General features: G+C 40.1%; 1 protein-coding gene across 2 annotated transcripts in view; it reads right to left on the bottom strand.

Annotated features, from left to right (window-relative positions):
- Nucleotides 1–9,544: 9,544 nt before the first annotated feature.
- Nucleotides 9,545–15,492, bottom strand: part of TGFB2 (transforming growth factor beta 2) — a 63,454-nt gene continuing 57,506 nt past the window's right edge. For both annotated transcript variants that reach the window (XM_061475587.1, XM_061475586.1), the window contains 2 exons: nt 14,913–15,066; nt 9,545–13,090 (listed from right to left, as the gene is read on the bottom strand). In XM_061475587.1, coding sequence (XP_061331571.1) covers nt 12,932–13,090; nt 14,913–15,066 — 313 coding nt within the window. In that variant the 3' untranslated portion in view covers nt 9,545–12,931. The remainder of the gene's footprint in view (nt 13,091–14,912; nt 15,067–15,492) is intronic.

The following is a 15,492-nucleotide window of genomic DNA, read 5'->3' as shown; positions in this document are numbered from 1 at the left end:
TAACTGCTACATTCTAAATTAGAAAAGCAGTAAGTAATGCAAAGATCACGAGTTGAAAACCCACACAGCCTGCTTGCTTGCTTGCTATTTTAATCCATGGCATCAACATAACAAAATTAGGATCTATAGATGATGTAAGATGACAAACCTTTATATATCAGCTTCTGAATCTCCATGAAAACCGCTGCCTAGTGATGCTGAAAGGAGAAATCTCCCATTCCACACTGGTTATTCAGTTCAAACAGCCTACAAATGCAGTGACTGCACCTCAAACTAAGTCAGAAATATGCCTTCACACTAGAGAAAAGACTCAGTTATTATAAATTGGATGAAGAAGGCCTTCTTTTAGCACCATGTGATTCAAAGAACCTTTAGAGAGACTTCAGAGAGACTCTCATGAGCTACTAATAGACACCAAGCATAGTAGTGTTCCCTGTGAAATGCAGCACCCGTTGAATATATGATGAAATACTCTGGTGCCCCAAAGCTAGTACTACCCGAAGTTTTGCCAACAACACTCATTCTGGTTTATCAAGGCTTGGCTCAGACTAGCACTGACGTAAACCAGACCTTCCTTGAAACCACTGGACTGAACTAATGCAGCAAACGAAGACTCATCACGAAGGGTCGGGATACATCAGGACAGTTTGAGCTGTGATACAATTATGCGTTACTTCACCTCTTAGTGAACTGAAGCAAAAGCTCCCAAACCCACAATTACTTTTACATCATTTCTTTAAAGGATGATGCACTGGACACAACAGATTTGAAAAGTTTTGAAGCAAGTCAACAGCAGGGATACTATACTTCCCTTGAGGATGAAAACTGAGGGTGAGGACAGTATTTTTATAGATATGTTTTCAGTTTGTAAAATCATTGCCTAAAACCATCTCTGAAAAATCAGTACCAAAGTACAGATTTCATTAGCAGCCCTTCAAGTCTAAAACTGTGACTTCAGCACTTCTGAGTTATTCTTAACATATGGGCCATTTTCTGGAGAATCCAAACCTTTGATCAACTCTATGTGAAATACCTGTGACAGAAAGAAAACATTGAATGAGCCAGAGATGTCAACTATAAGCATTCAAGCCATTTTATACCCTATATAATGCACATAAACTGATATAGTTTAACAGGTATTTTATCATTCTATAAATGTCCTAAATTATCCTTTTTAATAGTTCAACTTTTTTTCATTTCTTTCAAAGCATGAAAGAGAAACTCTTCACATGTTCATGGTCTTTCGTAGCATAATCAAAACAAATTGGGAGCAAAGCAATAGGACTGCATAGAGACTGTACATTTCAAACAAATGAAACACTTCTGTATTTTCTAATCAAGGTTTGTTGAGGTGGATTTGAGTTGGGTTTGTGTTTTTCATGATTTGCTGCTCTTTTTATATTCTCCTGTCTTGACCGTTGTGCTTCAGGACCTGACCCCTCATCATCAATATTAAGGAGAAACTTACCACTGACTTTGGAGAAAACCTGTTCATTGGTCAACACCTTTGGAAAATTATTTCAGACGTCTTGATTGCTGGTCTCTATTTTTAGGTGTCTTACAGTGCCTTGGTGTTTAGAAAATGCTGAGTTCCAGTTGTGAACTGCACAGCCATTATGCGACTGGAAGTAGACTTCCCACATATCTGTTTGCATCAGTAAATCTTGCTCTTTAGTCCTGGAGCTTTGCAAAGCTGTCCATCAGCAGGCTAAGAAACTCCAACCATTGGTACAATAAAGAGTGATAAAATAGTTCTACTTCAGTCATTCAAAGCTCATGTAGACCAAATTCTACTTTTTGCTATTATCAGTACACTTTAATTGAGAAATAACAGGATGTTTCCCTTCTGCAATTAGATAAATGTCCTGCACCTAAAAGATGTTAAAACTTCCAAATCAACTTAGGTACTCAAACAGCAGACGGGCTGAATCCAGCTGCTTTAAATGTAGTTTTATTCCTTTACAGTCTCTGGGCCTATCTGTAATACCTTATGCTTCCATTTTGTGAGCTTTCTTGCAAAACATATTAGCCTCCGTAAGAAATCTTCAATTCCCACAGAGAATTACATTTCAAAATGATGCTCCGTGCTAGTAAGTAATATTTTTCCTGGGCTTCCACATATGGCAATATTTATCTTCAAAGTTTTCCTCTTTGGCTTGTAGGCTGGGTTGCAAACCAGATGGTCTTGTGTGGCCTAATTGTAAGATGATTTGTTGTGTGATTCAGTAGCATTGTTTATTTGTACAGTGGTTTGATGGAATTTGTAAACTGCATAATATTGTTTTACTGTGTTTTCTTTTATGAAAGAGCCACATCTTGCTCTGGCATTTGTGGCGGCGATTGTAATTAAACTTAGTTCTCAAGATACTTTGATCTCTGTTTGCTTGCTGCATTAAACTGGAAATATAAAAACACAATATTTCTTATTTAAGTAGGGAACCAGTGCTGGATTTGAAGGCTGAGTGAATATACAAAATTTTCTCTTGAAAAAAAAAACAGAAATACAATTATCAAACAAATCAAACAAATAGGATGTCAATTGAACAGTGGAAATTAGATGGCTTTCCAGCACTGTCAACTTTATGATTTACTTGGGGCTAATGTTTTTGTTCTGCTCCTAATAAGCCTCTTTCATACAGTTTCTGCTGAGATGTCTTTGTTTTTTTGAAACAAGAGTGGTTTTGCCCTACTTCATGAACGCATATAGTTACTTGTATTGATATGAGGATTCCTTAGCTGTGAATAAATTTAAGCTGCCAGCTCTATAAACAGATCTAAATTCTTTCTGGCTTTCCCGCTCTGTTTCCATCATGAAAGGTGCCTCCAGTAGTCTGTGTTACCCCTTTTGGAGGGGTAACTGTGACGGTGACCCTAGGAAAAACTTTGGAGAATATGACTCCAAGTTTAGGGGATTGGGAGTCTTCTGTCAGTTTGAGGAACCCAGTTTCAAGCCAACCAGCTTCACTCAAAGTCACATGCATGTCTCCTTGCTATTAATGGTCAATATGGCTAACTGATGGACAGAGTTCAATGCTGTACTGTTTCAAGAGATGCCTACATCAGATACAAGAAAATCAGCACCATTCACTTGCATTGATAAAGCCAAACCTCAGAAGACAAGCTGCAGAAGAAAGAGATACAAGAAAATGTTTTGTCCTGATTTAGCCCCTGGCAGTAGTTCCCTTAAAGCAAATGAAAAAAATGTTGGTGTGGATTAGGAATTATTTTAGTACAAAGATGCTGAGTATACAACTTCTGTTAAGTGCTTTACAACAACTTGGCAATAAAACAGAAGAATCAGAGTCTTCTAAACAAGTTCTGTAATTATCCCAGCAGGAAATGTGCAATGATGAATTATACAGGAAGAGTCTGACCGACCTTTATTTTTTTACTTTGACATTTGCTACTTTTCTTCCCTTTATACAGTCACATTCTGTGACAGATTACGCTTGAAAAGATTTCAAAGAAATAGATCAAGATAGACGCATCCCACCAACTAACCCAAGATCATGATGAATCTGAAATTAGACTGATGAAGCTGTTCTCATACAGAGCCTGGCCAGCCTAGGGGTGCATCTCTGAGGGTTTTGTGTCTTGACAGAGATAGTCACTTCTAATGCATTTTCCTAAGCAGGTCTTTGTTTGGTATAAAAGCGTCTCATTGTTTGTTTCTGGGGATGCAGCTTACAGTTCTTGTTCTTTGTGGTCATTTTTTTTTTTTTTTTGCTAAATGAGGTTCCTTCGTGCTTAGATTTTCTCTTAGGTGAGACAGTGGCTGAACATCAAGACATGTCTGAACTCAGCTTGTCTTCAGCTGAGATCTTAAAGAGCCGTCATGGCTTTATTCTCTTGTCAGATTGTCACTACCTAACCGTGAATAAAAGCCTAAATGGAACTGAGAATTGCAGCTAAACACTCCTTTGCTTTTCCTTCCCATTAGCTGGTGGAGGGTATTCACACTAAGGTGCTTTGCCCATTTATCACAGACAGGAGGGGAGTGGGTTGTTTCTGGACAGGCTTGCCATTAGGACACTTCCACAGTTCATGTTACACAGTTCGTGTTACAGTTCATGACCAGTTCATGCTACAAATATATTTATTGATTTAAAAAAAAAAAAATCCTGGAGAGAACACTGTCAAAGCTGAAAATGGTTCAGATGTTCAGATATTTCTTTTTCCTCAGATTCTTTTTTCTTCTCAGCAAGAACCTGAAAACCTGACATTTTCATTCTTGTTTCTTAAGCATCAAAGAAACAAGATCATGACTGTTTCACTTGGGAGGCTTTTTTACTGTATGTCAGAGGCCTGGGGTAGAGGCCATTCTTCTGAAAAGAGCATGTTCTTCACTGAAAATGTGCAAAGAGCACAACTTCACTCTGTTTCGTGCTCTGTTTCAGTTATTCTGCAGACTCAAGTAGATGTCACCATGTTAATTCAATACAGCTCATGGTCTCAAGCATTTCTTTCCAGTCAGGAATACAGGAAACTTGCTTTCATGTTTGAAATGAAAGCTGATATAATAATCTGACTGTATGACCCTGACAACCTAGAGTGCCAATGACCGAATTCTGCTCTTAAGCTGAGCCATGAGTGTGCAGCATTTCTGATTGGAGAGGATAAGGCAAATACACTTACCTGTTCTCTCAGAAGTCAAAGGTATTGCAACAAAATCTGATAAAACTTGCTGATAAATTTCTCTCTGGGCTGAATTCCAGCATCAAACGTTCAGCCTGAAAACTATTTGCAAAAGCTATAAGCAACTGAAAAGGGTAGTTTCCTCTAGCTCTAGATATATAATATATCCATGTAATAAACAGCACAAGAATTGAATCCAGCATTAAAGAATGCTATTTTCAATACTGTTGGATGAGACAAAAATGACAGCAACACCTTGTGAAATACACCACTTTAAGTGATAAGATCAACTTCCTTCTCCAGAAAACCATCATATTCTCCATTTTTCTAGATTTCAAATGTAAACTCACGTGTGATACAGATGCTTTCATGTAGGCTGCTGTGGCAATCAATTTTGAAACACTTTACAAACACACGGGCTTTGTGTGGAGCCACCAGTAAAATGACAAGCTGAGCCTGACTGCTCTTAGCAAAATGACTTCAAAGCCTGGTTTATGTCCCCTGTTGAAGTAGTTGTGCTGGAGTAAAGCTAAAGTAAGGCAGCTGGGAATAAGACCACTCAGTTCAACTCAGTTGCCTCCAAAAGCAATTTCCTGCATCCAGCAACACAAGCTGCAAAACCAACCTGCTATGGCTGGAGTAACCCAGAAGTGGAAGTTTCTGAAATATCCTTTTTCCCTCCTGCGAGCCATACAGTAAGACTGCTAAGAATATAACTACTGAAGCTGTCCAGAAAGTGCAAAGATACTTAGCAAATAGAGGGAGAGGTTTACAAATACAGAAAAAAAAACAACCTTGTTTTTTTGGACTGCAGTCCAAAGCAAATTTTAAAGAGGTCTTTAAATTTACATGCACCTCTTAAATCTTTGCATCCGCAGAAATGGATCAAGCATGAATCAATTCTTTCCTTTCTTGCTACGCGCATTCTTGCTTGCAGGTGTGTAAATGGGGTTTCCATATATGCAACCTGTGACACATATTTTTGCGTACACATATCCACTGGCTTCTGAGGACAGATGTACCCTGGCATGGGAGAGAATCACTGACTCATCCTGTGCTGCTTATAAGGGGAAAAAAAAAAGGTCTCATCAGTGAGGTATTGTTTGAATAAGTCCATGAGGGTCTTGTGGAGACCAAGACACAATACTTTTGCATTATTTACACAATAGCCCACTGTTGAGGGTGTCTTTGAGGTTCTGCTTTGTGCCCAGTGTGCAGAGCACCTGGGATATTACAGCACTGCTTTAAGGGATGTGGCACTAGAGGAACCTGGGTGTTTAATGCTTGAGATCTCCTCCTCGGTCCCAGGGATACTCACTGAGATTTCAGCTACTTTATAGATACCATCTGTTACCACAAAGCAGGGGAGCAACTTTTAATGCTAAGGCATGAGATAGAGGCCAGAAGAGCAGTTAGAGGTGTTTTGCTACAGGAAATGTTAATTAACGTCGTGTTAACAGCTATCCTGACTGATACTGATCTCAAAATGTATCAGCGACTTTCAGTTATTCCTAGGTAAATTTCTCCTTCCCTAAAGAAGCCCCTATTCCAAGACAAAGGATGAGGAATGGAAACAGCCCCATGGAAACATAGCCAAGCCCAAAGCAAAAAGTACAGCAAAAAACAGTCCAGTTTTCCTGTGGCTTTATGTAGGGCCTATACTTACACTGACATAAACCTTCTGCTGTATTCATCTGTCCTGCTTCACTTTCTGAGACCCAACCTTGTACACATCGATTGGCTATCTTTGAGACACAGGATCTGCAGTTATTCACCTCCTGTGTTATCCATCATAGCTGGATATCAATGAGAAAAAAATAAATTCAGCTCATATTCTTATTTACAGTCTTTTGGCTTTTTTTTTTGTAATGGAGTGTTTCATAGAAGAAGAAACAACATATTTCAGAGTTTCTCCAAATCCCGCTTTTCCTCCCAAATATTCACAAATTGATCCAGACCACCTCTTTGAGAACAGGTTACACACTGCAGAGGAATGCATAACTTGCTATGAACTGCTGCATATTTTGTCCTGTGTATTTACATTTTTCCAAAGGGGAAAAAAAGCAGTTTTTTCCGGATAAAGATATTTTCTGCTTTTGATGGATGAAATTAGTCTGCACATCCTTGGAGACTGCCAACAATTTTACACTAGCAACTGGAATGAAGCCACCAATTCGTTAAATGGGTTCCATCAGATGGCAAAAAAATCCATCACATAGTACCATAATGCTGTTCTTTTAATCACTGAAGAAGGTGACCTAAGGAGTGGTGACCTTTACTGGTTCTCTGGGAACCACTGTGACTGTAGGGACACTTTGACTGTCCCTGGCTGCAATTACTATGAATGCCAATTCCATTTATACAACTTTGTGCTTTGGAAAAAAAAGAAATACAAGGCTATTCTGTGAGGCTTGAATCTGGCATGCTCAGAGCTATTCAAGTGCAAGAAGTTCTGGCGTGTTAAGCTCAGAGCCTTACACACCCCAGCAGTGAATCTGAAGATTAAAGCTTGGTTATGAACCAGTTGCAGGGATTGGACCCAACTGAATCCTATAGAAGTGTTTCAGGTTTGAACGTGTACTCACATGTTAACATTTTGGTTTGATCCCTCCCTAGTTAGCTGGACCAAATAGTTTGTAAGAACTCCTTTCACTCATGGTGTACTTCGCTGAACAAAAAGTGAAGTACATGCATTTCATGTACACTTTGCATGCACTATAATCAGGTCCCATTTGCCATTTGTATCTTCCTTTTTCCCTTTCTTGTGGCAAATGTTGTGAGTTGCATGGATCTTTTAACTGGGACCTGCCTACAATATGTGCAAACAGTGCCAAGAGATTAGTGGCCACTGACCCTTCCTCCATTCCTGCCATCATCCTGGTTTGGCACTATTACACCGCATTCAAAGGAAATATTTGTTTCTTGGACCACCATATGTTTTAAGAAAGGTTTATACCCCAGGGATTCTGTATTAGATTCCAGCAGGTTACTTCATTAAATGAGCATATCGAATTTGATTGGGAGTTCTCATCAGCTTTCTGTTCCATTTAATTTTATTTTTATACAGATGAAGAAATTACTGTTACACCCATACCCACTGACAAGCCAACTACATTACTTCACATCTACTTTATAACCACATATAATTACATAACCTCTTGGTTTATTTTCTTCCAGAACTCATGGCTCCTCATAGAATCTGTTCCGTCTGATCTAAGAGGCAGAATTTGGCCTAAAAAAGGGTTTTCAAGACATTTACATGGTTTGGGCTTTTTCCTATATATTCCACATTTATTAACCACAATTTGATTCAAACAGAGCAGCAAGGGCTTCACTGATACAAGTCGGGAGAGGCTGTGTTAGCAAAAGGAAAGGGCGAGCCCAGCATCAAAATATTCTGCATAAATCTCATTATTGTGGGAGAGCTTCCATCTTTTCAGCCCCACGCTATAAAACCTCTCTTAGCACACTATGTTCCCTCCACTTTTTTCCTCTTTAGTTACAAGGCACCACAGCCACTTTCCCATATAGAATTTCCTATCAACATTCCTCCTCAAACCCTCCTGGTCTTCATGAAATTTCAGAAATTAAGCAGAAATTAGTACTGCAAAGTATTCTCACCTCACTGCATAAGGGCTACCTGGGATAAGAATGGGGCTGGCATATTACATCCATGCCAAAGCACATGCCTGGGTATACAAAATAGATAGGATGAAAACTGGCATCTGGCAATTTTTATAGGACCATAGTTTTGTGCTAGTATAACCTCACTGAAATCAATTAAGGCAGGTTACTGCAAAGCTGGAGTGTATCTTATCTGTATTCATCACAGATAAGATTGGTTTTAATGCTTATCACAACTTGCATCCTTAAAACATATTCACAGGACATGTAGTCCATTTGTTATAATTTATCACAATAACATTAAACAATCTGGCATAAACATATTCTTTCATTTATGCCAAGAAATGGTATGCACCCCTTAGAATCCAGAGAAGGCACCAGAAAGTGCAGATGTTCACTCCTTTTTATCATCAGTCCCTGATCTGGAAGCATTTTCATGTATAATTTTATTAACTTTTAAAGTGACGTTTCAATCCTGCACACCTTCCTCCCATCAGTTTTGCTTGTTTAAGTGACCTGAGATGCAGAAAGTCTGATAAGGAAAAGCTGCAATACCAGGTTGCTCCAAGCCCTGTCCAGCCTGGCCTTGAACACTGCCAGGGATGGGGCAGCCACAGCTTCTCTGAGTAACCTGTGCCACTGTTTCACCACCCTCATAGTGAAGAATTTCTTCCTTATGCCTAATCTGAATCTACCCAGTCAGGTTAAAGCCATTTCCCCTTGTCCTGTCACTACATGCCCTTGTACAAAGTCCCTCTCCAGATTTCTTGTAGGCCCCCTTTAGGTATTGGAAGGCTGCTATGAGGTCATGAAACATACAAGCTTCTCATTTCCCAGAGCACTACAGACATGAGGAAGAAGATCCTCTACCAGAGAGGAAAGACCCCCAAACTGGTGCCTACAGCACCTGGGCCATGCCAGCATGGTTCTGGTGAGAGATCAGGCACAGTAGGGCAGTGGGGTAACATCACTCCTGCCCAGGGCAATAACCAGTCCTGCACACACATGGGACAGCGGGGGCTGCTCAGATCAGTCAAGCAGAAGCCACTTCTTGCCTATAGACCAACCCATATACTGCAGTGGCTAAGGGGGAAGCAATCCTTAGAGCAGTTGCGATTCACGCTCACCCTGGATGACTGTTCTTCATCTCAGCCTGAGCTGGACCACGCCAAGGTCGCACACACTAAAATCACACACTTAATCAGGCTTTGCAGGGATTAAACTGAGCCAGAGCTGCGGAATCGCCTATGCCAGAACACTACCATATGAAAGCAACACCAGCATGTAATTGAAATAATTTATTTACCACTAGAGCACCACAAAAACAGACATACAATGTGTTAAAATACAGAGTAATCGATCACCAAAGTACAACACAGCTGTCCTTTAAGTTCCTTGTTTTTTTTCTCCTTTAAACCATGCCAACCATACAATTATATTCATGCTAAACACATAAAAAAGGCTGTCCTACCCCACCCAGCTAAGTGCTAAGATTCCCTCTCAGCCCTAGCCAAGCCCTTGGATCCCATCTTTCCAGGTACTGAACATTTCCCACCAGCTCTCAGGGACTTTGCTTAGACAGTGGCAATTCTTCATGGTAAAGCCCCTACCACAAAGCCCTGTTGCAGATCCATCTCAGTATCGTCCAAGGGGAGTAACATCAGACCTGAGTGGTGCTTAGGACTCACATTAACCAACTCTGTAGAAGGGAGTTTCACCCATGAGTTCTGCACATTGTAGGATCAGGCCTAACATCCTTGGTAATTAAAGGGAAATATATGCCTAATGAACAAAAAAAAATCAAACAAAAAGTAGGAGCTTTATAACAGAGTATTTCAAATACCATCAGTGCATTTTGAGGAAAAAAAAAGAAGTAAAAAGTATTTGCTCTTGGGGTAATGACTTGGAGAAATAAAGTTTTATACTTAAATTTAGAGCAAAACTCTAAACCCAAACCGAAATTTTCAGCTGCGTCCAGCGCATAGTGAGTATAGTTGGACAACTACGCTATCTCCTGTTCCACTTTTTCAAGCTTCAAAACTTGTTTCGAGCTGCATTCCCACCACAGGGAATTGCAAAAACGTCTTTATGTTCTGTAAAACGCGTTCATCCTTGTCTCCTTTCCTGTCCAACAAAAATACAGTTCTCGTACTGAACCTGATAAAACTAATTTTGCTGCCGTATCCAGCAAAATCCAGAGTATTTCCTACCCTGAGGAGTTTCACTGAGTTCAGTGCATCTTCTCACTGGAGTAAGTTTGGCTCAAGCAAGTGTTAGCAGGACAGATTTTTTCACTTGTTCATCTCAACTCACTAAATAAATCAGAAGTCTAACATACCTCCTCCTCTGCGCTGAGTCAACGGGTGGGATTAGATCATCTGTGGGGCTATGTTTCCATCTAAGCCATAAGCACAGGCTCTCCTGAAGTCCCGAGGAGCTGCGTGTATGCAAGCTACTGCGGTCCTTCAGCTTTGCATCAGTGCTCTGCTGAAGCCAAAGAACATTGCACTTCTCAAAACTGGAGCTGACAACACCAAGCTCAGGAATGTCCTCCTGACACCACTCGGGTCAATGACAGAAAAAGTCCTTCTCATCCAAGTAGTATGTTTCTAACGTGGTTTTCCAGCTCTGCTGTGCAAAAACCATTTGTCATGTGAAATGAACTGGATGTGCCTTTTTCAAGATGTTTTGTGCTAATTTAGGTTGGAGCTTTTTTTAAATGAACTATAAACATGGAACTTTTCATTTCTTGGTTTTTTTTTTTTTTTTTACTCCTATAATATTTAAACCTGCGTAAAAACCAAATCCTGGGAACCCCAAGTTCCTTTTTTATTATTTTTTAAAAGAAGCTTTAATGTGAACTCAATTGAAAAACAAAAATCGGCAAACTTGCAAAAATCACGGGTCTGATCCTGCAAATCCTCACACACACACACCAATAGCCTATAGGGGCCTGCCGTGCCAAGTTAAAGGCAAATCTCTGTTCCCTGCAGCAGAAGCGGGATCAGTCCCACAGACTAACTGCAGGGACAAGTCCCTGCTGTGTGCAAGGCCAAGGACACAGCCTCTGACCACAAACTGATCCCACTCGCAGCATAGCTGCGCCAAGACACTTCCTACCAGCCTTCTGTACAGTGGTGAATGTCATTCCCTGCAAGGTTTCACCTCGCTTCAGCCAGGCTGGGACATCTCTTCTTGCAACATCTCGCTCCCTGCCCATCTGTTTGAATGTCTACAGCCGAAATGAAATAAGAAGGTCAAGGAATCCAAACCACATTGTGATTCCAAGTGTTATAAATGGGAACAACTGAGGAAGGAGAGGAAGGGGGGAGAGGGGAGAGATTGCTTTAATCCATCCTTTTTATAGAACAGAAAAACAAATGGAGTCAGGTAGCTTATGTCATAATGATGAACAATATACAAAGCACATGGATAGCAATTATTATAAAACATGTATTTGTAGTGCAAGTCAAAATATAGGGACTCTACTCATACTGGCCAGCTAGAGGGAAACACATGATTCTGAGTGATCAAAAAGAGCCCCAAATTCAAATTCAAACTCATGAGAGCTGACAGTATTACAGAGTACAAAAATACGGTGAAAATTTACACATTACACATACTTATTTTTTTAATAGTTTACAAATAGAGATCTACAGATATGTTTCCAATTAAGCTGGCTTTTACTACCCACCTATTGTAATACTCTAGGTATGGTTACATATACCAAAAGAACAAAAAAATCCCATAGCATAGCTATACAGCAACATATTAAGGTCTGAAGATTAGACCAGTACATGTTAAATATTTCACTGGTTTACTAAACTGACATTTTAAATCATTTACAGTAAAAAAAAATCTTATAGACTTGTTTTTGAGACTGAAACAGAGTGTCCTTTATTAGTAAATTATTCAGTATTTAAAACAAAGGTTCGAGACCTTACAAGAAGCCTCTCTAGGCAGCTGGCATGGAAAATAATTATTTTAAAGGCAGAGTTTCGCAATAATGTAATAACTGATTTCTATTTTAATGGAACTAAACTAACCATTACTTTTCTGATTTGTTTGAGCTCATGTTCCTTTAGGCTTTAATATGCATTTCTGGCAGTTTATTTGGTCTCCACTTTGTCCTCATTGGCTGGTTTTCTTTTTTTCCAATGGTGATACTGAAATGTTCATTTGATAGTTTTTACACACAAATAAATAATTCACTGTTAACTCTACAACTAAGAGGAATGGGTAGGATGCCTATTGCGTAACAATACAGAGAGATCAAGTAAGGCACGGGACAGATACAGCAACTCCACTTCATGGGATTTTCCTGTTTTTTTTTCCTTTCACATAGTAACACTAACAAATTTCTTCCAGTGTTTATTTTTTGAAGGTTTCTTTTTTTTTTCTTTGACTTTGCTTCTTGTCTATCTCACACTATGTGTAGGTGAAATGTCGGATAAAGGCCTTCAATGTTTTGCTTCGGATGCCAGTTTAAAAACAAAAACAAAACAAACTTTCAAACAGTTCAGTCTAGTACCACTTTTTTTCTTCCTTTTTTGTTTTTTCTTTTTAACACTGATGAACCTGGGTTTTCGTTTGTCTTTCTTTCCTTCTCGCTCCCTCTTTCTTTTTTCCTTGGTTATAATACACACACGTCACACTGTTTCAGGGGTATTCTTTAGCTGCACTTGCAAGACTTTACGATCATGTTGGACAGCTGTTCGATTTTGGGTGTCTTGCCAATGTAGTAGAGGATGGTAAGGGGCTCCAAATCCTGGGACACACAACATGGAGAGGCAGAAGCTTCTGGATTTATGGTGTTATATAAGCTGAGTACCTAGGAGAAAGGAAAACAGATTTAAAACAGCCACCTCATGCCTTCCCGCCACTGAGGAGCAAATTCCTTTCTGCATCGCTTCCTCCGACAGTGCGTGAGAGAAATCCCAGTGGAAGCAGTATGAAGATTCCCGGATATTAACATATTTTATGATTCTTCTGTTCAATCTGATGTCATGACCTGCCTGAGTTTCCTAAGGTTTTATCCATAGTCTTAAACCTCATGCCTGGAGCCTGCCTTGAAAGCATAGCCCTCTGAATAAACACGCACACTGTAATGATATGGAAAGAAGAAACTGAATGGTTTTTATCTGTGTCTTCAGACTGTCATTTGCTGTTACAGGATTTTGGCTTTAGAAGTGCAGCAAAGAGAAAAGAGAGCCCATCAGAGCAGAAGCTCTGCTCTTCCTTTCTGACTTCATGTAATGCCACCCTGCAAGCACCAGGACTCAAACTGCAGTTACTCCTGTTGAGATCCAGCTGTGGTGAAGTTAGCAGCGCTGGTGCTTTATGTCACGTTGGATTCATATACATGGTTCTCTGCAAGGGAAGTATGTGGGGCTACCCACTGATGATGCATAGGCATTTCTGAGGATGCCATTAATGTGTTTGCCAAACACCAAGTGACCTTTTCCTAGAACTTCAACACAACATTTGCAGCTTAGAGAGACAGAAGATCTGTTCAGGACAGCAACACTAACTACTTTATTAAGCAACTTCTGACTCCTTGGGCAGCTATCCAAACCACGTATTTGTGACCATGACAGTTATTCTTCCTCTTTCCTTTAAAAACAAGTGCTGCTCCAAAATGTGTACACTACTATTCCACATCAGCACGGAAACATACTTAATTTACACCTCTGCCTGCTGACATTGCTAATAGTACAATGCCACAGCCACTGACAGCTACAAAAGATATCTATACCCGAGTCTGTAAGCTCAGGATGAACATGCTATCATAGCTTTATAGCACAACGGGAAAACAAACTGCCCCTTGGACACGAAGAGCTCTCCCTGCTGGCTGACTTTCATCTGGTGTTTTAAGGGAGGCTCGAAAAAGGAAGACATCATTCTTAATGTGGACCTGAGGGTGAAATTCTTGCTTTATGACAACTATGGTGTGTATGTCTGCCTCTTGCATTTACTGTCTAAACTTTCTTATTGACAGTTGAGAGAAAAAAGCACTTCTCAGCAGAGTACTACTCATCCTAAGGTAGTTGGCTAAAATACCACATCTAATCCCTAAAATAAGAAGTCCCATTTCAGATGACTATGACAGCATCTCAGATACAAGGTTCCTCCTTTGCATATAGGTTTTCAAAGTCCAAAAATGAATATGTATTTTGGAGTAAAAAATGTCCATCTATCAGTACATTTTTATGAAATTCAACTAAAAGTCATAGTAGGTGGTAACCAGGTAGTGTGACTCAGCCCTTTTGTTACTCTAATAATGCTTCCCTCAGTGTCTTTGCTGACCAAACTTACTGTGTCATCTTCCACTCATTCTCCATCATGAAAGCTCCCTTCTCAGGCAGCCTCCTAAAGCTACAGCAACCTCATGCTTCCCAGAAGCATCCAATCCACCTGCATGTTGTACCAATGAATACATTAAGAACACAAAAACTCAAGGCCAATACATTCCTACTGCTTCAACGCTAGCTCGAGGTCATCTGAAGTCACTCTAAAGGGCCACGTTTCATCATCCTTGGCTGCTGACACAATAAATACAAGCTTTGGGCACTGGTGTTGATGTCAGTCCCAGAAACATAGTTCACCCTGCAGTTATAAAATAGAAGCTAAAATACGGAAAAAATATTACTTACTCTGCTGTGCTGAGTATCTGAACTCCATAAATATGGGCAGGCTCCTGCACAGAAATTAGCATGATATCCTTTAGGTTCATGAATCCATTTCCAGCCAAGATCCCTCTTGAAGTCAATATAAAGTGGGCGCAGACAGCAATTATCCTGCACGTTCCTGGGAAATAAAACACAGACAAACACATCAGTCATAACAAAGACAACACAGGGAATAAAGATAATCCACTTGCTTGCTCTCTGAATGATGCTTTGCAGGCAGGCAGGTAGGTCTGAGTCCCAGGAACTCACAAACAAATCACAAAAACAGTAGCTTATGTAACTGAAATTGAATGCTTAGACATGGCAGGACTTGTTTATACAGACATAGCTAATGGTTTCCCTGGAGGACCAGTGTTTTTCTCCGGGACCTACTGAGTGGCCTCTTTTAAGTAGGTGAGCAGAACAGAGGCGATAATTTGTCTGTCATTATGGGGCTGATGAGTCTGGGAATCATCCCAGATAGAACTCAGCTTCTGCTTTCTAAGGCCACAACCTTCCCCATCTGCCACTGTCTCTGTGAGACTGGAGACTGCTGGGCAGATAC

This window comes from Pezoporus flaviventris, unplaced genomic scaffold (genome assembly GCF_033815535.1).
Source record: "Pezoporus flaviventris isolate CSIRO_AGI_PZ_B2104156 unplaced genomic scaffold, CSIRO_AGI_Pfla_v1 ptg000083l, whole genome shotgun sequence".
Taxonomy (NCBI): domain Eukaryota; kingdom Metazoa; phylum Chordata; class Aves; order Psittaciformes; family Psittacidae; genus Pezoporus; species Pezoporus flaviventris.
Note: the sequence above shows the minus strand (reverse complement) of the source record. Positions and strands in the feature narration are given on the sequence as shown.